This window comes from Mytilus edulis, chromosome 6 (assembly GCF_963676685.1).
Source record: "Mytilus edulis chromosome 6, xbMytEdul2.2, whole genome shotgun sequence".
Classification (NCBI taxonomy): domain Eukaryota; kingdom Metazoa; phylum Mollusca; class Bivalvia; order Mytilida; family Mytilidae; genus Mytilus; species Mytilus edulis.
In genome coordinates, this window is record NC_092349.1 from 54,010,042 (window position 1) to 54,025,554 (window position 15,513).

The 15,513-nt window shown below is 31.4% G+C and overlaps 1 protein-coding gene across 1 annotated transcript in view; it reads left to right on the plus strand.

The window, feature by feature from the left end:
- Positions 1 to 15,513, plus strand: part of LOC139527882 (uncharacterized) — a 39,322-nt gene that overhangs the window by 19,445 nt on the left and 4,364 nt on the right. Inside the window, exons 16-28 of the mRNA XM_071323557.1 lie at positions 337 to 448; positions 2,027 to 2,119; positions 2,773 to 2,856; positions 4,003 to 4,072; positions 5,287 to 5,360; positions 5,926 to 6,050; positions 6,883 to 6,998; positions 8,487 to 8,596; positions 9,651 to 9,798; positions 10,634 to 10,803; positions 11,494 to 11,576; positions 12,937 to 13,003; positions 13,732 to 13,902. Coding sequence (XP_071179658.1) covers positions 337 to 448; positions 2,027 to 2,119; positions 2,773 to 2,856; positions 4,003 to 4,072; positions 5,287 to 5,360; positions 5,926 to 6,050; positions 6,883 to 6,998; positions 8,487 to 8,596; positions 9,651 to 9,798; positions 10,634 to 10,803; positions 11,494 to 11,576; positions 12,937 to 13,003; positions 13,732 to 13,902 — 1,423 coding nt within the window. The remainder of the gene's footprint in view (positions 1 to 336; positions 449 to 2,026; positions 2,120 to 2,772; positions 2,857 to 4,002; positions 4,073 to 5,286; positions 5,361 to 5,925; positions 6,051 to 6,882; positions 6,999 to 8,486; positions 8,597 to 9,650; positions 9,799 to 10,633; positions 10,804 to 11,493; positions 11,577 to 12,936; positions 13,004 to 13,731; positions 13,903 to 15,513) is intronic.

Below are 15,513 nucleotides of genomic sequence, written 5' to 3' on the forward strand. Positions count from 1 at the left end.
AAATGAAGTGAAAAATATTGTGGGCCACGTGGGCACTTAAATTTGTCACTGTATGCGCCATTTCTTGTCAATATGCGCTATACATGCTATAGGTGCAAGGCGCACGTCCTTCCCGATCACTGAAGAAAACCTGATTTTGTGATTATAATAAATGAAAAACTTCCAATAGATAACAAATTCACTAAAAACTACATAGAAAACTATCATTGAGCAATATGAACCCCTCCAAAAAATATTATTAGGTTTTTAACCATGTTATATTACTAGAAAATTTAAACATTTTTTTATTTACCATTTTGTTTAGAACAAATCTGTAAAAATAACCATTTCTTACAGATATGAGAGAAGTAACGAACAGGTAACTGTTGGTAAGGTAGCTGTAGCACAACTTGATGATCTGATGCCCAATAGTATGATTCAGTTTGGGTCATATGACCATGTACAAATGGTAGGTCTGAATACCTGTACATACAGGGGTCGAAATTAGCGCTAGTCCGGTAGTCCGGGACTAGTAAAATTTGCGTCTGACCAGTAGATTTTGTCAGCTGGTGGTCCGGCGGACCAGTAGAAATTTGTCGATAAAAATCACTGATTACATCGCAATCACCGTTTGTTTACAAAACAATTTACCTGTGAAATCAATTACACGGTACTGGGGGGTATTACAAATGAGCAAGTTAATTAATACCTCGGGTGAGCGTCCTTCACAACAATATAAAATGTGGAAATTTTTGGAAGGAGTTAAACCGCCGGACAAAAAATTAAGATAACGGAAAATCAAAAGGAAGATCGAAATAAGTATACGAAAGTGACTAAAGGAAACGCAAATACCAAAAATCATGGGAAAAAGATCGTGAATGGTTGCATTATAAGTTCAAAGTTCAAAGTTCTTTATTTCCAATTTAGGGCCCCTGACGGGACATAATGACAACAATAAACAATACATTCTGATTCTTAACACATAAACATATAATGAAGATAAAATTAAAATTTCAATTCACATGAAGAGAATATAATATCATAGACTATATATATATATCATATAAAATGTCACAACATAAAACAATTGTTATTGTTATTTGTTCTTTCAAAGTTTCATATCTTTGATTTTTTTATATAGTAGATCGAATATTTCTGACAGCGCTCCAGACGACCTAGTCAGGCACCCTATGGTCGGCGTGAGGATTGCGATGACGTGGAAGACAATGTTGATATTTTTTCTGTCCTTGATCCTGATTTTGATAAAGAAAATCATTGAGATTACCAAAGCCTTTATCAAAATCAGAATAAATACTATTCCTTTGTCTAACTTATGTAAACGAAAGCATCAAAATAAAATTAAACATCTGTCATTTATATTAGTGTTTGTCAAATTAATGTCATTTTTGCAGGACCAGTAGATTTGGAGCCGGACCAGTAGAGTTTTCAGTCCACTGGTCCGGCTGGCCAGTACACAAAAAAGCTTAAATTCGACCCCTGACATAGCTGTTGATTTTAAGAGGATTCTTCATATTGCATATTTTTCTGCCTCCTTAATGAATGTGAACTTCAAATTTTATATATCGATTGGGTAGCATGCACTACAAGGCTGATCTTGCCAAATAGATTTGCTTAAACAGGAAATTGAAATGTCAGGGTTTTGAAAAAAAAATTGGTTAAATTTCTGGACTGTTTGAACAAATATAATATTTTAATCATAAAACTGGTGATATAATGAGTAATTATATGGTTCATTTTGTTTGAACGGACCATTCACTCAATGTAGTCTTATTTCTTTTTCAAACATAGAGTTCTATAACATTACCCTAGCTAAGAAAATAATATCCAAAAGAGATTGACCAATGTGTACCATTATCAAATACCTGAACATAAACTGTAATAACATAAGCCTTCTTATTTAGGAATTCTCATTAAAGGTTTTGCTGTCAAAATTAGTCATACCATTGTTAACTAAAATAGTGTTTTTTATGATCCATAAAACATATCAATAAATCATGATTATAAAATAGGAGTAATATTTCAACAGGCCCTAAAGACATTGAAAAATATGAACTGGTACTGCATGTCCCTTCTACTACAGCTCTCTGAGGATAGTCTCAACAGGTGTCCAATATTTAAGGTAAGATGGTTGTCATAGTTCTTTTTATTTGGGAAAAAATATACTTTTCCACAGATTCATCTTAAGTTTACCAGTTGATTTAAACTTTTGCAAGTTCTTTTAATTGGTACCATGAAACACACGCAATAGCTCTTGTTCTCTATGAGGTTTATTCAATGGGACCTTTAAATTTTTCACAAGAGGAATCAATCACTCACTGCAGGCAGATAATTTATCCTTTGACAAGTATTTACCAAATGAGAAACTTTCATCAGGAAATATTGGAAAACAAAAACTACAAAATTTGGCGTAAAATTTAACAGAGTTACTAAAAAAGATTCTTATGTCTTTACTTGGCAAGTATAGAAATAAGATTATTTGGTATGATTGTCATAAGGCAACTCTCCACCAGAGACCAAATGACCTAATATAACATTTATCAACTATAGGTTACTGTACATGTACAGCCTTCAACAATGATCATGAGCAAAACCAGCTATAGAAGTCCCTGAAATGACAAAAATGAAAAACCTAAGAGCCTGATTTATGTACAAAACAATAAACCAAAAACCAATATGTCACACAGCAACAAATGACCACCACTAAATTACAGGCTCCTGACTTTATAACTTTTTAGTTTTTTACAAGGATTAGGACATTTTTTTTATTTCCAGGATATTCTCATTACCATGAAGTCTACATTCCCAGATGTTATACCACAACCTATTACTAGACACAGGAACAGACAGGATCCAGCAGTATGTACAGTTATGCAATATAATAAACGTTATTTAATATTCCATTTTTCCTCCACATATTTTTAATAATCACCAGTAACATTGTGGAAAGAGCCTTATATTTGTAACACCTATTATCATGATTATGCTCTTTTTTGTTGTTATTTTTTTATAAACACAACAAAAGTATTAGCTTTGTTTGCAGAATTTGTTTTAAAAAAAAGGAATATGAAACACATTAAAGGGATAATCAAACTCATTAGTCTAATACAACTGACAATTTCATGGCAACAATCAAAAGAAACAACCACAATACAAACAACAGTATATGAAACACAAAATGGAAAACTAAAGACTGAGCAACAAGAACCTCACAAAAACAAGGGGTGTTCTCAGGTTCCTTGAAAGGGTTAAAACATCCTGCTCCATGTTTAAACCAAAATACAATATATGAAAATTTGGTATGTATGAAAATAAGTTAATCCAGAACAACAACATACATTTTATTATACCCCCGCTTTAAAAAAAGGGGGATATACTGTTTCACCTCTGTCCGTCCGTCCATCCATCTGTCCGTCAGTCCCTCCGTCCCATGAATATTTTTCGTCACATTTTTCTCAGGAACTACACTACCAGGATTTCTGAAATTTGGTTCCAGAGTTTATATATGTCAGCTATACCGTGTGATGCCTTTTCAGATTCATCACACGACAACTTCCTGTTTACCGAAAAACTTGTATTATTTTACACATGATAGCCAAGTTGAAAATTTTTGTTACATTTTTCTCAGGAACTATACTAAAAGGATTTCTAAAATTTGATTTCAGGCTTGATATAAGTCTGCTATACCGTGTGATGCGTTTTTAGATTCATCACTCGACAACTTTCTGTTTACGAAACACTTGTATCATTTTACACATGATAGCCAAGTTGAAGATTTTCATTACATTTTCCTCAGGAACTATACTGAAAGGATTTCTAAAATTTGGTTTCATGCTTAATATAAGTCTGCTATTACATTGCATTGCGTTTTCATGATTCATCACTCAACAACTTCCTGTTTACCGAACACTTGCATATTTTTACACTATTAATAGTATCCACTTGCGGCAGGGGTATCATCAGTGAGCAGTAGCTCGCAGTTTCACTTGTTTTTTCTGCTTATAGGGAGTTGACCTTGAAACTGATGTTGTACATGGCTTAGAAGATGAAAATATTATAAATCATGAAAGATTAGGTTTGTAAATGCACAATAATGTCAAATTCATAACAGTGTGATTTTAATTACTTGAGATTTAATATTAACAGGGAAATATTGTATATATCATATGATCATCTTATTACTTAATATATATGTTGTGCACAAGTTGTAATGTTGTACAAATTATAATTTGTACAGACTTTTTGTACAAGTTATCAGTGTTTTATGAACCGCTTAACACAAATTGACAATGCAAACACACAATCGTTTGTTTTACATATCTCTGACATATTTTCACAATTACATGATAAAGTCTAAAACTGAGCATTGATACAGAAAACATTATGAGAACACAAAAACACTTTTTATGGATATAATTTTGGTACAATGAGAAAAATGAAATAAAATTTAAACAATTGAGGTGTCCTTATGTCTAGTTTGAGGACAAGGATAATGGCATTAAATGTTAGGTTGAAGTACGTAAATTTGAATATAAAACATTAAATTGACACATTTTATAAGATAAACCTGTATTATCTGGTGCAAGAAGGTATGTCTCAAAAAACTTATAACTTGTACAAAAACCCTGTACAAATTATAATTTGTACAAACTTACATCTTGTACACAACATATATAAAAAAGAAGATGTGATATGATTGCCAATGAGACAACTATCCACCAAAGACCAAAATGATACAGACATCAACAACTATAGATCACCGTACGGCCTTCAACAATGAGCAAAGCCCATACCGCATGGTCAACTATAAAAGGCCCCAATAAGACAGTGTAAAACAATTCAAACGAGAAAACTAACGGCCTTATTTATGTAAAAAAAATGAACGAAAAACAAATATGTAACACATAAACAAGCGACAATAATATAGCTTGTTATAATATAACTTGTTTTTCATGTAGATCTGCTTTCCAACTTTAACTTTTATTTTAACCTTGGGGTAATGAACTGTATAGAAAGCTATAAAATGCCCAGGCATGAACAACTTTAACTTTAACCTTGGGGTTATGAACTGTATAGAAAGCTATAAAACGCCCAGGCATGAACAGCTTTAACTTTAACCTTGGGGTTATGAACTGTATAGAAAGTTATAAAAAGCCCAGGTATGAAAAATGTGAATCAAATTAAAACATAAAACAAGCCATGATATACCGTCATAAATATGTCAAATGTAACAAATGGAGAGAAAAAAGTTTATCAATATTTTTAATATTTTTTTTTTTATGCTTTTAGTAATAAATATAGATGAATGTGAAGCCAAGGATTCAGCTCCAAAGACAATATCAAGGGAATCTGTTTTCATTAAGGTAACTTAGATGGTGGTAGGGTTGTAAAATCTTAATTAGATTTTTTTCTAGAACTAATAATACTAAAGTCTTATAATTTAAAATTCAAGAATACGAAGATTCTCAAATACAATGGTTTGATAGATAAACAAAAAAATGAAAGAAAAAAAGTAGTGAATTAAAATTGAAGGTGAAATGCATGACAATGGTAAACTGAAATTTGTTATAATTGAAGAAAAAACTGCATACAAACAATCATATCAGAATTTAAAGATGAAAGTTTAATATGTTTATGCAAAATCTCAATACTGTAAAATATTTCAATAATTTTGCATTGGAAGTTCAAAATTTTTACGAATATTTTCATATCTTTTCAAAAAGGTCTTAAACTAAATACACAATATTTTCATTCCATATATTCAACATGTCACTTTTCATTTGCTCAATTTTTGAACGATTCAATTTCACAGATATAAAATAGTTCCATAATTACTGAAATTGAAACTTGCAAAATATTTTCTCAGATGCAACATAATTGACCTTTTATGTAAACACGATCCTTACATTTAATATTATTTTTTTCCAGTACATGATTGATACCCATTTAGATGAATCATGGCACAAGTACTTGACAGAGTTGGTGACAGCAGAGTTTTTCCCTCCAAATCCTTTCCCACGTCTAACAACAATCTTTAGACAGAATGCTATGAGGTTTGTTAGTTGTTACTGGTGGACAAAATTGACAACAATTTGTTACTGGTTAACATGTACAAGAATTCATTCTCATTTGTTGGATACTGATTTTTGTTGACATTGATGACAAAATAGAGGTCAAGTTCAATAATGACGATTTTGACTTTTACCGTTCAGGAGTTATGGTTCTTGAAAGATCATAAAATGGCGTTTTCATTCACGTTGTTGCATTTACTAATGAACCATTCAATCTAAGCTTTTCAAATTTTAATATGTTGATACTGACTACAAAATGGAGGTCAAATTTGATATTGACGATTTTCACTTTCAGCATTCATCAGTTATGGTTCTTGTGATATTGCCAGGACACAAATAAATGTTAATAAATCCGGTTTGCTGTCGTTGTGACAGCCTCTTGTTGTTGATATTGTGGGTACAGGGGAACCTCAAATTTAAATGTCTAATTTTTAACAGGCTTGTATGTATGCGACTTTGGCAAAACTTTGAAATAAAATATCCATGAAAATAACAAATTTTGCTTAATCCACAAAATTTGGTACCCACAGAGATAAATCAATCCATGGTAAATGGAGAGAATATTATATACTTATTAATGAAAGTGATAGTTATATATTTGAATTAAGATTTCAACACTTTAACATGCAGATTCACTCTTCTTAAAGTTTGCCAGTCATTAACTCATATTTGTAAGAACAGTCAACAAAGAGTATAGATTAGAAATTCCTGAATGAGTGTTTTAAAATGGAGGTTTCATTTTGAAATAATTTATGCACATCTTATTTGCAGAATTTATCAGTATTTTAATGTTATTGTTCAAATATTATTACAGAATGGACCTGTGTTTTGAGAGAGATGCTGTGATTACAGAGAATATCTTAAATACAAATATCAAGTTAGACGATAAAGAAAATTTTATCTACAACATTCCTGGAATTGATGCTTATGGTCAATATAACTTAATCATGAATCTTAAGGTGGTACCTAACACTACAGGGAGATAACTCTGTAAAATCAGCTAAACGTTTTAAATACGTTGTGTTGTAAAGGGAATATTAAGCTTCTCAATGATCAAAATTGTTGTTTGTCAAACTGCTTTATAACTAGTGTAATTTTTCTGACAAAACGGTTGGTTCAAAATTTTTGAAATTTTTATATACTTGTTAAAGGGTCAAAGTAAATACTTTGTCAAAACTTTATGAAAATTAAACGAGTCAAATTAATTTTAGTGAAAGTGTTGGGTACCACCTTAATCACAAAAACAAAAATACTGTGGTTTCACTATTATTCATAGGATACCAATTTCTGGTATTTCGTGGGTAAAGGCGGATTTTAATTATCAAGAATTCTTGTATGCAGATTTCAACATAACCAGGAAATCAAACATCGATGAACAATTCAACATGATACAAATTTCCCTCAATCCACAATAATTGATTTCCATGTAAATAAATGAATCTTACAGTATTTCATCTTACTTCAATATATCGGAATTTTAAGTGTGCTTGACAAAAACATTTAGACACTTATATGATGAATTTATTTTGTAAGAAGTCAAATAGAAATTTTAGGGAAAAATTAATTTCTTACTAAATGCTGTATGCATGGTACTTAAATAACATAAAAATTAGAAGATGTGTTATCATTGGCAACGATATAACTTTTAATGAGAGGCAAGATTATCAGGAATTGTTTTATTATGCCCCACCTACGATAGTACTAGAGGGGCATTGTGTTTTCTGGTCTGTGCCTCCGTCGGGCCGTTTGTCCGTGCGTCCGTTTGCTTCAGGTTAAAGTTTTTGGTCAAGGTAGTTTTTGAGGAAGTTGAAGTCCAATCAACTTGAAACTTAGTACACATGTTCCCCATGATATGATATTTCTAATTTTAATGCCAAATTAGACTTTTGACCCCAATTTCATGGTCCACTGAACATAGAAAATGAGAGTGCGAAGTTCAGGTTAAAGTTTTTGGTCAAGGTAGTTTTTTATGAAGTTAAAGTTACATCAACTTGAAACTTAGTACATATTATGTTCCCTATGATATGCTCTTTCTAATTTTAATTCCAAATTAAAGTTTCGACACCAATTCCACGGTCCACTGAACATAGAAAATGATAGTGCGAGTGGGGCATCCGTGTACTATGGACACATTCTTGTTTAAACACTATCTGGGCACTGAATGACCTTTAACAATGAGCAAAAAAAGCCATGGTGAGACAATTATGAAATAATCCTTTTATAAAAATGTATGTACTGCTCTGTGACCAAATACTTGCAATTAGAAGAGTAGAAATTGATAAGAAATAAAGCTAAATATAAAATATTTTCATATCTTAAATGAAACCTTGAACAGTATAGTTGATTTACATGAAAATGATGCTATCATTATTGACCTATACATGTTTCTATAATGGTATCTTGTGTGTTTATTTTTAGGAACACCATGTGCATTACAAGTTCTAGACACTGGAATCTACATGAACTTAAGTCAAATTGTTTCCATGATGACACAACAGAACTACATACAGAGAAAAGGTCCATACAGGGTCAGTTTTATCTTATTTAAACACCTTGTTTGTCTATTACTGTGGATTCATTTATTTTCATGGTTGTCAACTTTCGTGGATTAAGGAAAACGTGAATGTTCTTGGATATTTAATTTCGTGGTTTTGTCAATGTCTGCATACAAGCCCATATAAAATTTGTTATTCGTTAAACATTTGAATTCGTGGTTCTCCTGTATCCACGAAATCTACGAAAATTGGTATCCAACGAATAATAATGAATCCACAGTATGCATATGGATGCAACATTTAAATGCTGTGAAATTAGTATTTGCTCCTTATTGCTTAAGCCTGTAGGATTTTACAAGATTTTTGTTAACATAAAAAATAATCAGTATTACGAGAACTACAAAAATGGCATGTCACTGAGATATTATTTTTAATGACAATGTTTGTTAATACATGTACAAATTTTCAGGTTTATGCATATTATTTAGAAAACTTTAATAGATAAGTAGAAACTGGTAACAGGAAAATTTAGACAACAAAAACTCATTTTAAAAGAAAAACTATGATTAAGACAAAGTACAATTTACAAAACACTGATATAGGGAATTAAAAAGACTGAACAACACAAATTAAACCCAAACAAATTAGTATATATGTACTGAAGATAAATAATTTATTCTCTTCGATCAAAAGCTATACATTTGCAATTAAATAATTAAAAAATATTATTTCTGAAAACATTTTTTGTTTATGAAAAAGGTTAAATTTATTTTGAAATGCAATATTGTTACCAGGTGAATGATTCAGGTTTTTGACAATTATCATGCTTAATGACTCTCATGTGTTCCTGTGAACCCATTGATTATGTGTTCGTGTGAACCCATTGATTATGTGTTCCTGTGAACCCATTGATTATGTGTTCCTGTGAACCCATTGATTATATGTTCCTGTGAACCCATTGATTATGTATGTGTTTGTATTTTGTAATTTACCTCTTGTTTCACATGTCAATGTGACGGAGTGTTTTTAAAATAAAGCATATTGTATTGTATTGATTATAATTACACAACTACAAATATATTTTTAGGTTGGTATTTGTTTGGCATTAAGTGGTCCTAGCATACTATACGGTAAAATGCAGCCATATTTAAATGAAGTAGAGTTACACGAACATTGCTATATCATGGGACCACCTGGATGTCAAGGGGAGGCAGTTCAACTGTTTGCTATGATTGGTTAGTATATTCTATCAACCTGTTAAATCCAAAATGCTGACTTTTTATACATTTTTATGCTTCCTCCACCAATAAAAACTGGCTGCCACGGAATAACCAAAAGGCAGTGTTTAAAATTAGTATGAAAACACAAAAAATCTAAATCAAATCAAATCAAGGTTTTGCCAAAGTCTGCATATAACTTTAAAGAGAATGAACATTCGTTGATCATTAAAAATCAAATCAAATCAAATCAAAAATGACTATGGCCACTAAAAATAAATTGTTATCACTTACATGTATATGAATTTAGTTCTAAAAATGTTGAATACTGTGGATTTATTTATATTCATGGGTACTGATTTACGTGGATTGAGGAAATATAAAAAAAGAAGATGTGGTATGATTGCCAATGAGACAACTCTCCACAAGAGACCAAAATGACACAGAAATTAACAACTATAGGTCACCGTACTGCCTTTAACAATGAGAAAAGCCCTTACCGCATAGTCAGCTATAAAACTTGCCTTTTCGTGGATATTTAAATTCATGGTTTTGCCAAAGTCTGCATATAACTTTAAAGAGAATAAACATTCGTTGAGCATTAAAATTTGTGGTTCGCAATGGTGACCATGAAATCCACAAAAATTGGTATCCAACGAATAATAATGAATCCACAGTAAACTGGCCCTTTTTTTATTTAAATCAGTATTTAATGACACAGAAATTATGCAAAATTCATTATGTTTTGATATACCTTCAGTTGTAGTTGCATAGTACTTGTACAAGAACACATTAAATTCCATTAATTTACAATCATTTCAACGTGACTTAATTGGCCTATTTTATTTTTTAGTCCAGAACTACCTTGTTGATCTGATACAAAAGAACATGATACCAGTATCAGGTATATATTTCGGTGAAAGTCAGAATCGATGGACGTGGGAAGACATACTTACACTCAGAGCTGGATTTATATCAGAGTTCTGTACAATCTGTAACAGAAAGGAACCTATATTTATGAAGGTAAAGATCAGTCCCTGAAAAGTTGGTTATAGTTTGTTACCTTAATGGAACAGAAACATGGGGTTAAAAAGAATAAGCCTAAAAAATCTCTGGATTTGATACATGAAGCTACATGTTTGCAGTGCCAATTAAAAGCATACTGACTAAATAAAAGTTTACTGGTAATACACTAATCTTTAAGGTATGCACTCTGTTTTTTCTCCATAATTGTCTACTGAACAAGTTCATATGAAATTTTAGGACCATATTTCTTGGCACACCTTCAACCTATGGATTACCATGCTGTATACTGTCCTCAATTTTTCAAAAGGACTAGTTATAAAGGATATTAGTGGCTTTAATGTAAATTTAGATTATATAGGTTTTGCTTCTCATCAAATTTTTAAATGTTTCTAGCATACTGTATGAACAGGGTTTAGCCATTTTGCTTATTCCTCCATCCCAGAAATACCTTTGGGACTTGAATTACTATTGTTTTGGATTTCCCTTAGGATAACCAAGGAGCTGCAATGGAATTTAATGACATAAAAATTAATGGATGTTTACAAAGATATATATATAATACAAATCCTAGATGTTAAGATAGAAACAATTGAACCACTTTCACAAGACAATACAATATACACAAGAATTATAAGGGGAGAAATATGTATTATTACCTGTGATATTTCCAATTCATTATTTTTGCAGGCCTTTGTTTTAATGGACCAATGGAGATATGTTCCAGTAAGAAAATATTTCCTACTTCACTTTATGACAGATGATGAAATTGAGTAAGTTTTAAAAAAAAAAAAGAGATGGAAGATACCATAATCCATAAGTTGGAGAGAAAGAGAGGGACAAAATGGAGAAAAAAAACATGAAAAGACACAAGCATAGTCTAGAAACACTGACCAACACACTACAACAAATAAAAATAATAATGTGTCCCTAGTACACGGATGCCACATCCGCACTATCATTTTCTATGTTCAGTGGACCGTGAAAATGGGAGAAAATCTCTACTTTGGCATTAAAATTAGAAAGATCATATCATAAGGCATATGTGTACTAAGTTTCAAGTTGATTGAACTTCAACTTCATCAAAAACTACCTTGACCAAAAACTTTAACCTGAAGCGGGACAAACGGACGAACGGAGGACATAAGCACAAACCAGAAAACATTATGGCCATAAATGGGGCAAAAAAACTGGGTGTTCATTTAGATTAAAAGCAATGCATAATCATGTACCAAATAAAAAAAAAAATTGTTGCAAGCAGATGTGGTTTTATTGCCAATGAGACAATTCTTTAGAATATAGAAAATGACACAGAAATTAATAACATTAGGGGACCGTATGGCCTTCAACAATGAGCAAAGCCCATATTCCATAGTCAGCTATAAAAGGCTCTGAAATGAAGAATGTAAAACAATTCAAACGAGAAAACTAACAGCCTAATTTATGTACAAAAAAATGAATGGAAAAACAAATATGTAACACAGCAACAAACGACAACCACTGAATTACAGGTTCCTGGGACAGGCACATTCATCCATAATGTGGCAAGGTTAAGCATGTAAGTGGGATCCCAACCCACCCCTAACCTAGGACAGTGGTGTAACAGTAAAACACAAGAAATACTATCAAAATCAGTTGAAAAAGGCTTAACTCATCAGATGGATACAAATAAAACTACATCTAACAAAAACACAGACTGGACATGGCCGGGTACTTGTACATCTCAGCAAGATAAAGACCCAAATCTCAGAGTACTCACAGTTACTGAAGCTAGTTCAAAGCCATTAACAACTCATAAAAGAAAAAAATAATGCATCTAAGACTCAATCATCAATCAGTACACATCCACATCCAATGGATTTAGTGTAAAGACATCATAAATAGTCAGAGAAAAACATTACCTTGTGCAATGCCAAGATATTTGAGAACTGCAAATTGATTAATGCATTTTTCCAACACATATTGAGTTTTATAGTTATGATTAATATCATTTTTTCTGTGGAAAATAATAAAAATATAGAACTCCAAGGAATTATCTGTGTACCAAACAAAGAATGCTGAAAAAAAAATCAATTTTCAAATTATTAATGATTTTATTTTACCAGTGATGTATATTTGTTTTCTGTATTTCAGAGGAGAACTATTCTTCCCAGATAATCCAGTAGCATTTTACCAAAGCATATTCCTTAGTAGAGATAGGGTAAGTAAACATTTGAAAAAGAGGAAGATACCAATGAGGAATAAACAACTATGAGTTAAAAAAACATAAATAACACAATTGCTGAAAGATAAAAAAAAAAAAAAAAGAAAAGAAAAGAAAAGAAAAAAAAAGAAAAAAAAAGAAAAGAAACACAGTTCTAAAAACATTCCACAGAAACTTGATTAAATGCAATTAATCTCAATATTTTAAAGGGAAATGGTCTTTCTAACAAAAAACTGGAGCCATAAATTACAGATTGTATTAACTGCTTGTAGAGCATATTAAACAGAAATTTATTATTGACATTGCATTGACCTGAAACTTTTCAATTTTGCTAAATTGAACAAATCAACTTACCGTTTTCCCTTAAGACACCATTACTTAAAGTTTACAAATGATAAACAAATGGATGACTTGAATTTTCGAGGAGCAGGAAATAGAATATTAAATGAATTTGGAAGGTGTATTTTCAAAATTTGAAAAAAATAACTGTATTCCTCAACTACCAAACATCTTGACTAAAATTCAAAAAATTTGAACCACACACCTTATTGGAAAAATTTCATTGGATATATAGCAGTTTGAAAAATACTTGTTTGATTATTGAGAATCTTAATATTGCCATAGCAATAGGACATAATTAAAATATCAGATGATTTTTACAGAGTTGTCTCCCTGTAGTGTTATGTACCACTTTAAAATTAATGCATTATCTTTAATTACTACAGGCAGCCTTTCACTATCAGAATGGTGGACCAAAACAGGGAGTGAATCCTATGACTGGCCCTAATGTAAAGAATTCTGTCAATCATCTAGATTATATGATGGCTGCTGCCAAGTCAAGATCTGATTGGATAACAGTTCACAGGGCCCTCCTTCTCAAGAGTCTTATTCAGCAGGTACAGATAATCTAAAGATTTTAAGAGGGCTGAACCTTTCTTAAGATCCTATCTAAAATAAACTTATTTCTAGAATCTGATGCTGCTACTACAGAAAATGTTAATCTATGATTTGATGTCAAGGTCTTTAAAAAAAAACATCATTGTCATCAATGTAAAATCTATGTACAACAAAATTGATATTGTTTGTATGGATCAAGTGTTTTTTCAACTTTCAACTTCAACTCAAATCAACTTTATTATGATGTAAAATATTTGCGAAATTAAGGTTTTAGCTTCTCGTTGATAATTGAAACTGTAATACCTTTACATGCGCGTAGCTACGTTTACGTCAAAACGCCCGGGCGTACACTTGAATTTTGAAAATAAAACAAATAATTGACATAAAATAAGAAGATCTGATCAAAAGAACATCAGCCTTGTGCTTTTTTTTAATGGATTGTAATTTTGAATAAAAAGAGACTAAATTTACTCAAATAGATCATTTAATATATTTGTTCGAATCTTTTGTAAAAGTCTGAATCCACTATAAATTCTACCTTCTTTTCTTATATTTAAAGCAATTCACTATCTGCTCAGATTCGATGTGCTGTTTGTATTTTTGTCGAGCCTGTGATTTATGGCCCAAAAGCGAGACAAAGCGGCGTCAATATTTAGGTTCCGAATGTGGATAAATTCGTTTAAATGACTCTCCGTAAAATTTTACGAAAGTTGTACAGAAACTGTTTATGATCAAAAGAGTATTCAGAGCAATATAATAATGCAATTATATCTTTAATTTTCCCGCATTTTAAGGATAATATGTATTTCTTTCTGCAATTAATAAGTGGTCGCAGTTTAAGCTTTCATTTTGTTATTTCTTCTACTTGTCGAACCTTCATCGAAATTTATGAAAATGTTGAAGAAGCTTTTTCTATGACTAATGTCTAAAGCTAAAATTTTAAAAGCATTTGTTTTCGTTCATTTTCCGGTTCTTTTCTGATAGACAGATAGCCGTACTCTTCTTTACGCCATTACATGCTCAATTTATAAACCTTCATAGATTGCCGTGAATTATTCCAGATCAAGAAAAAAATATCAAAAGAAAATTTAAAATTTGTTTTTAAATCCCTTTAAAGGAATGATACATTGATTCACTTTTTGTGGAAGAAATCCTAGGTGTTCCAGAATTTTTTTATATTGCACCTTTTAGAAATATTTTTTTTCGTGTTCATTAAAAGGTGCTTTTGTCGATTGTATGCTGACTCACGGCACTCTTTAAACTTATTTTAAAGTAATATTGGTTTGGACGTTTTCTCTAAAACCAATGACCATTTGGCTAGCTTCCAGTTTAACACGATGAACAAGTTAACATATTACAAAATTAACCAAAAAAAAAATAATAAACCATTTAGATTCAAAAGTATGTTGTTATCAATGATTTTTTACTGACAGGAATCATTATGGTATCTCATTCTCGATAGCTTTCGGGGGCTTCGTCCCTTTCGAACACACTACCAACAGGTGCTTTGACATTGAGCGGTTGGCACCCTTCATATCCCTCGCCAAGGTTCGGGCGTACACGTAAAAATGACCCAGCTACGCCACTGCTTTATAATCATTAATGTCTTT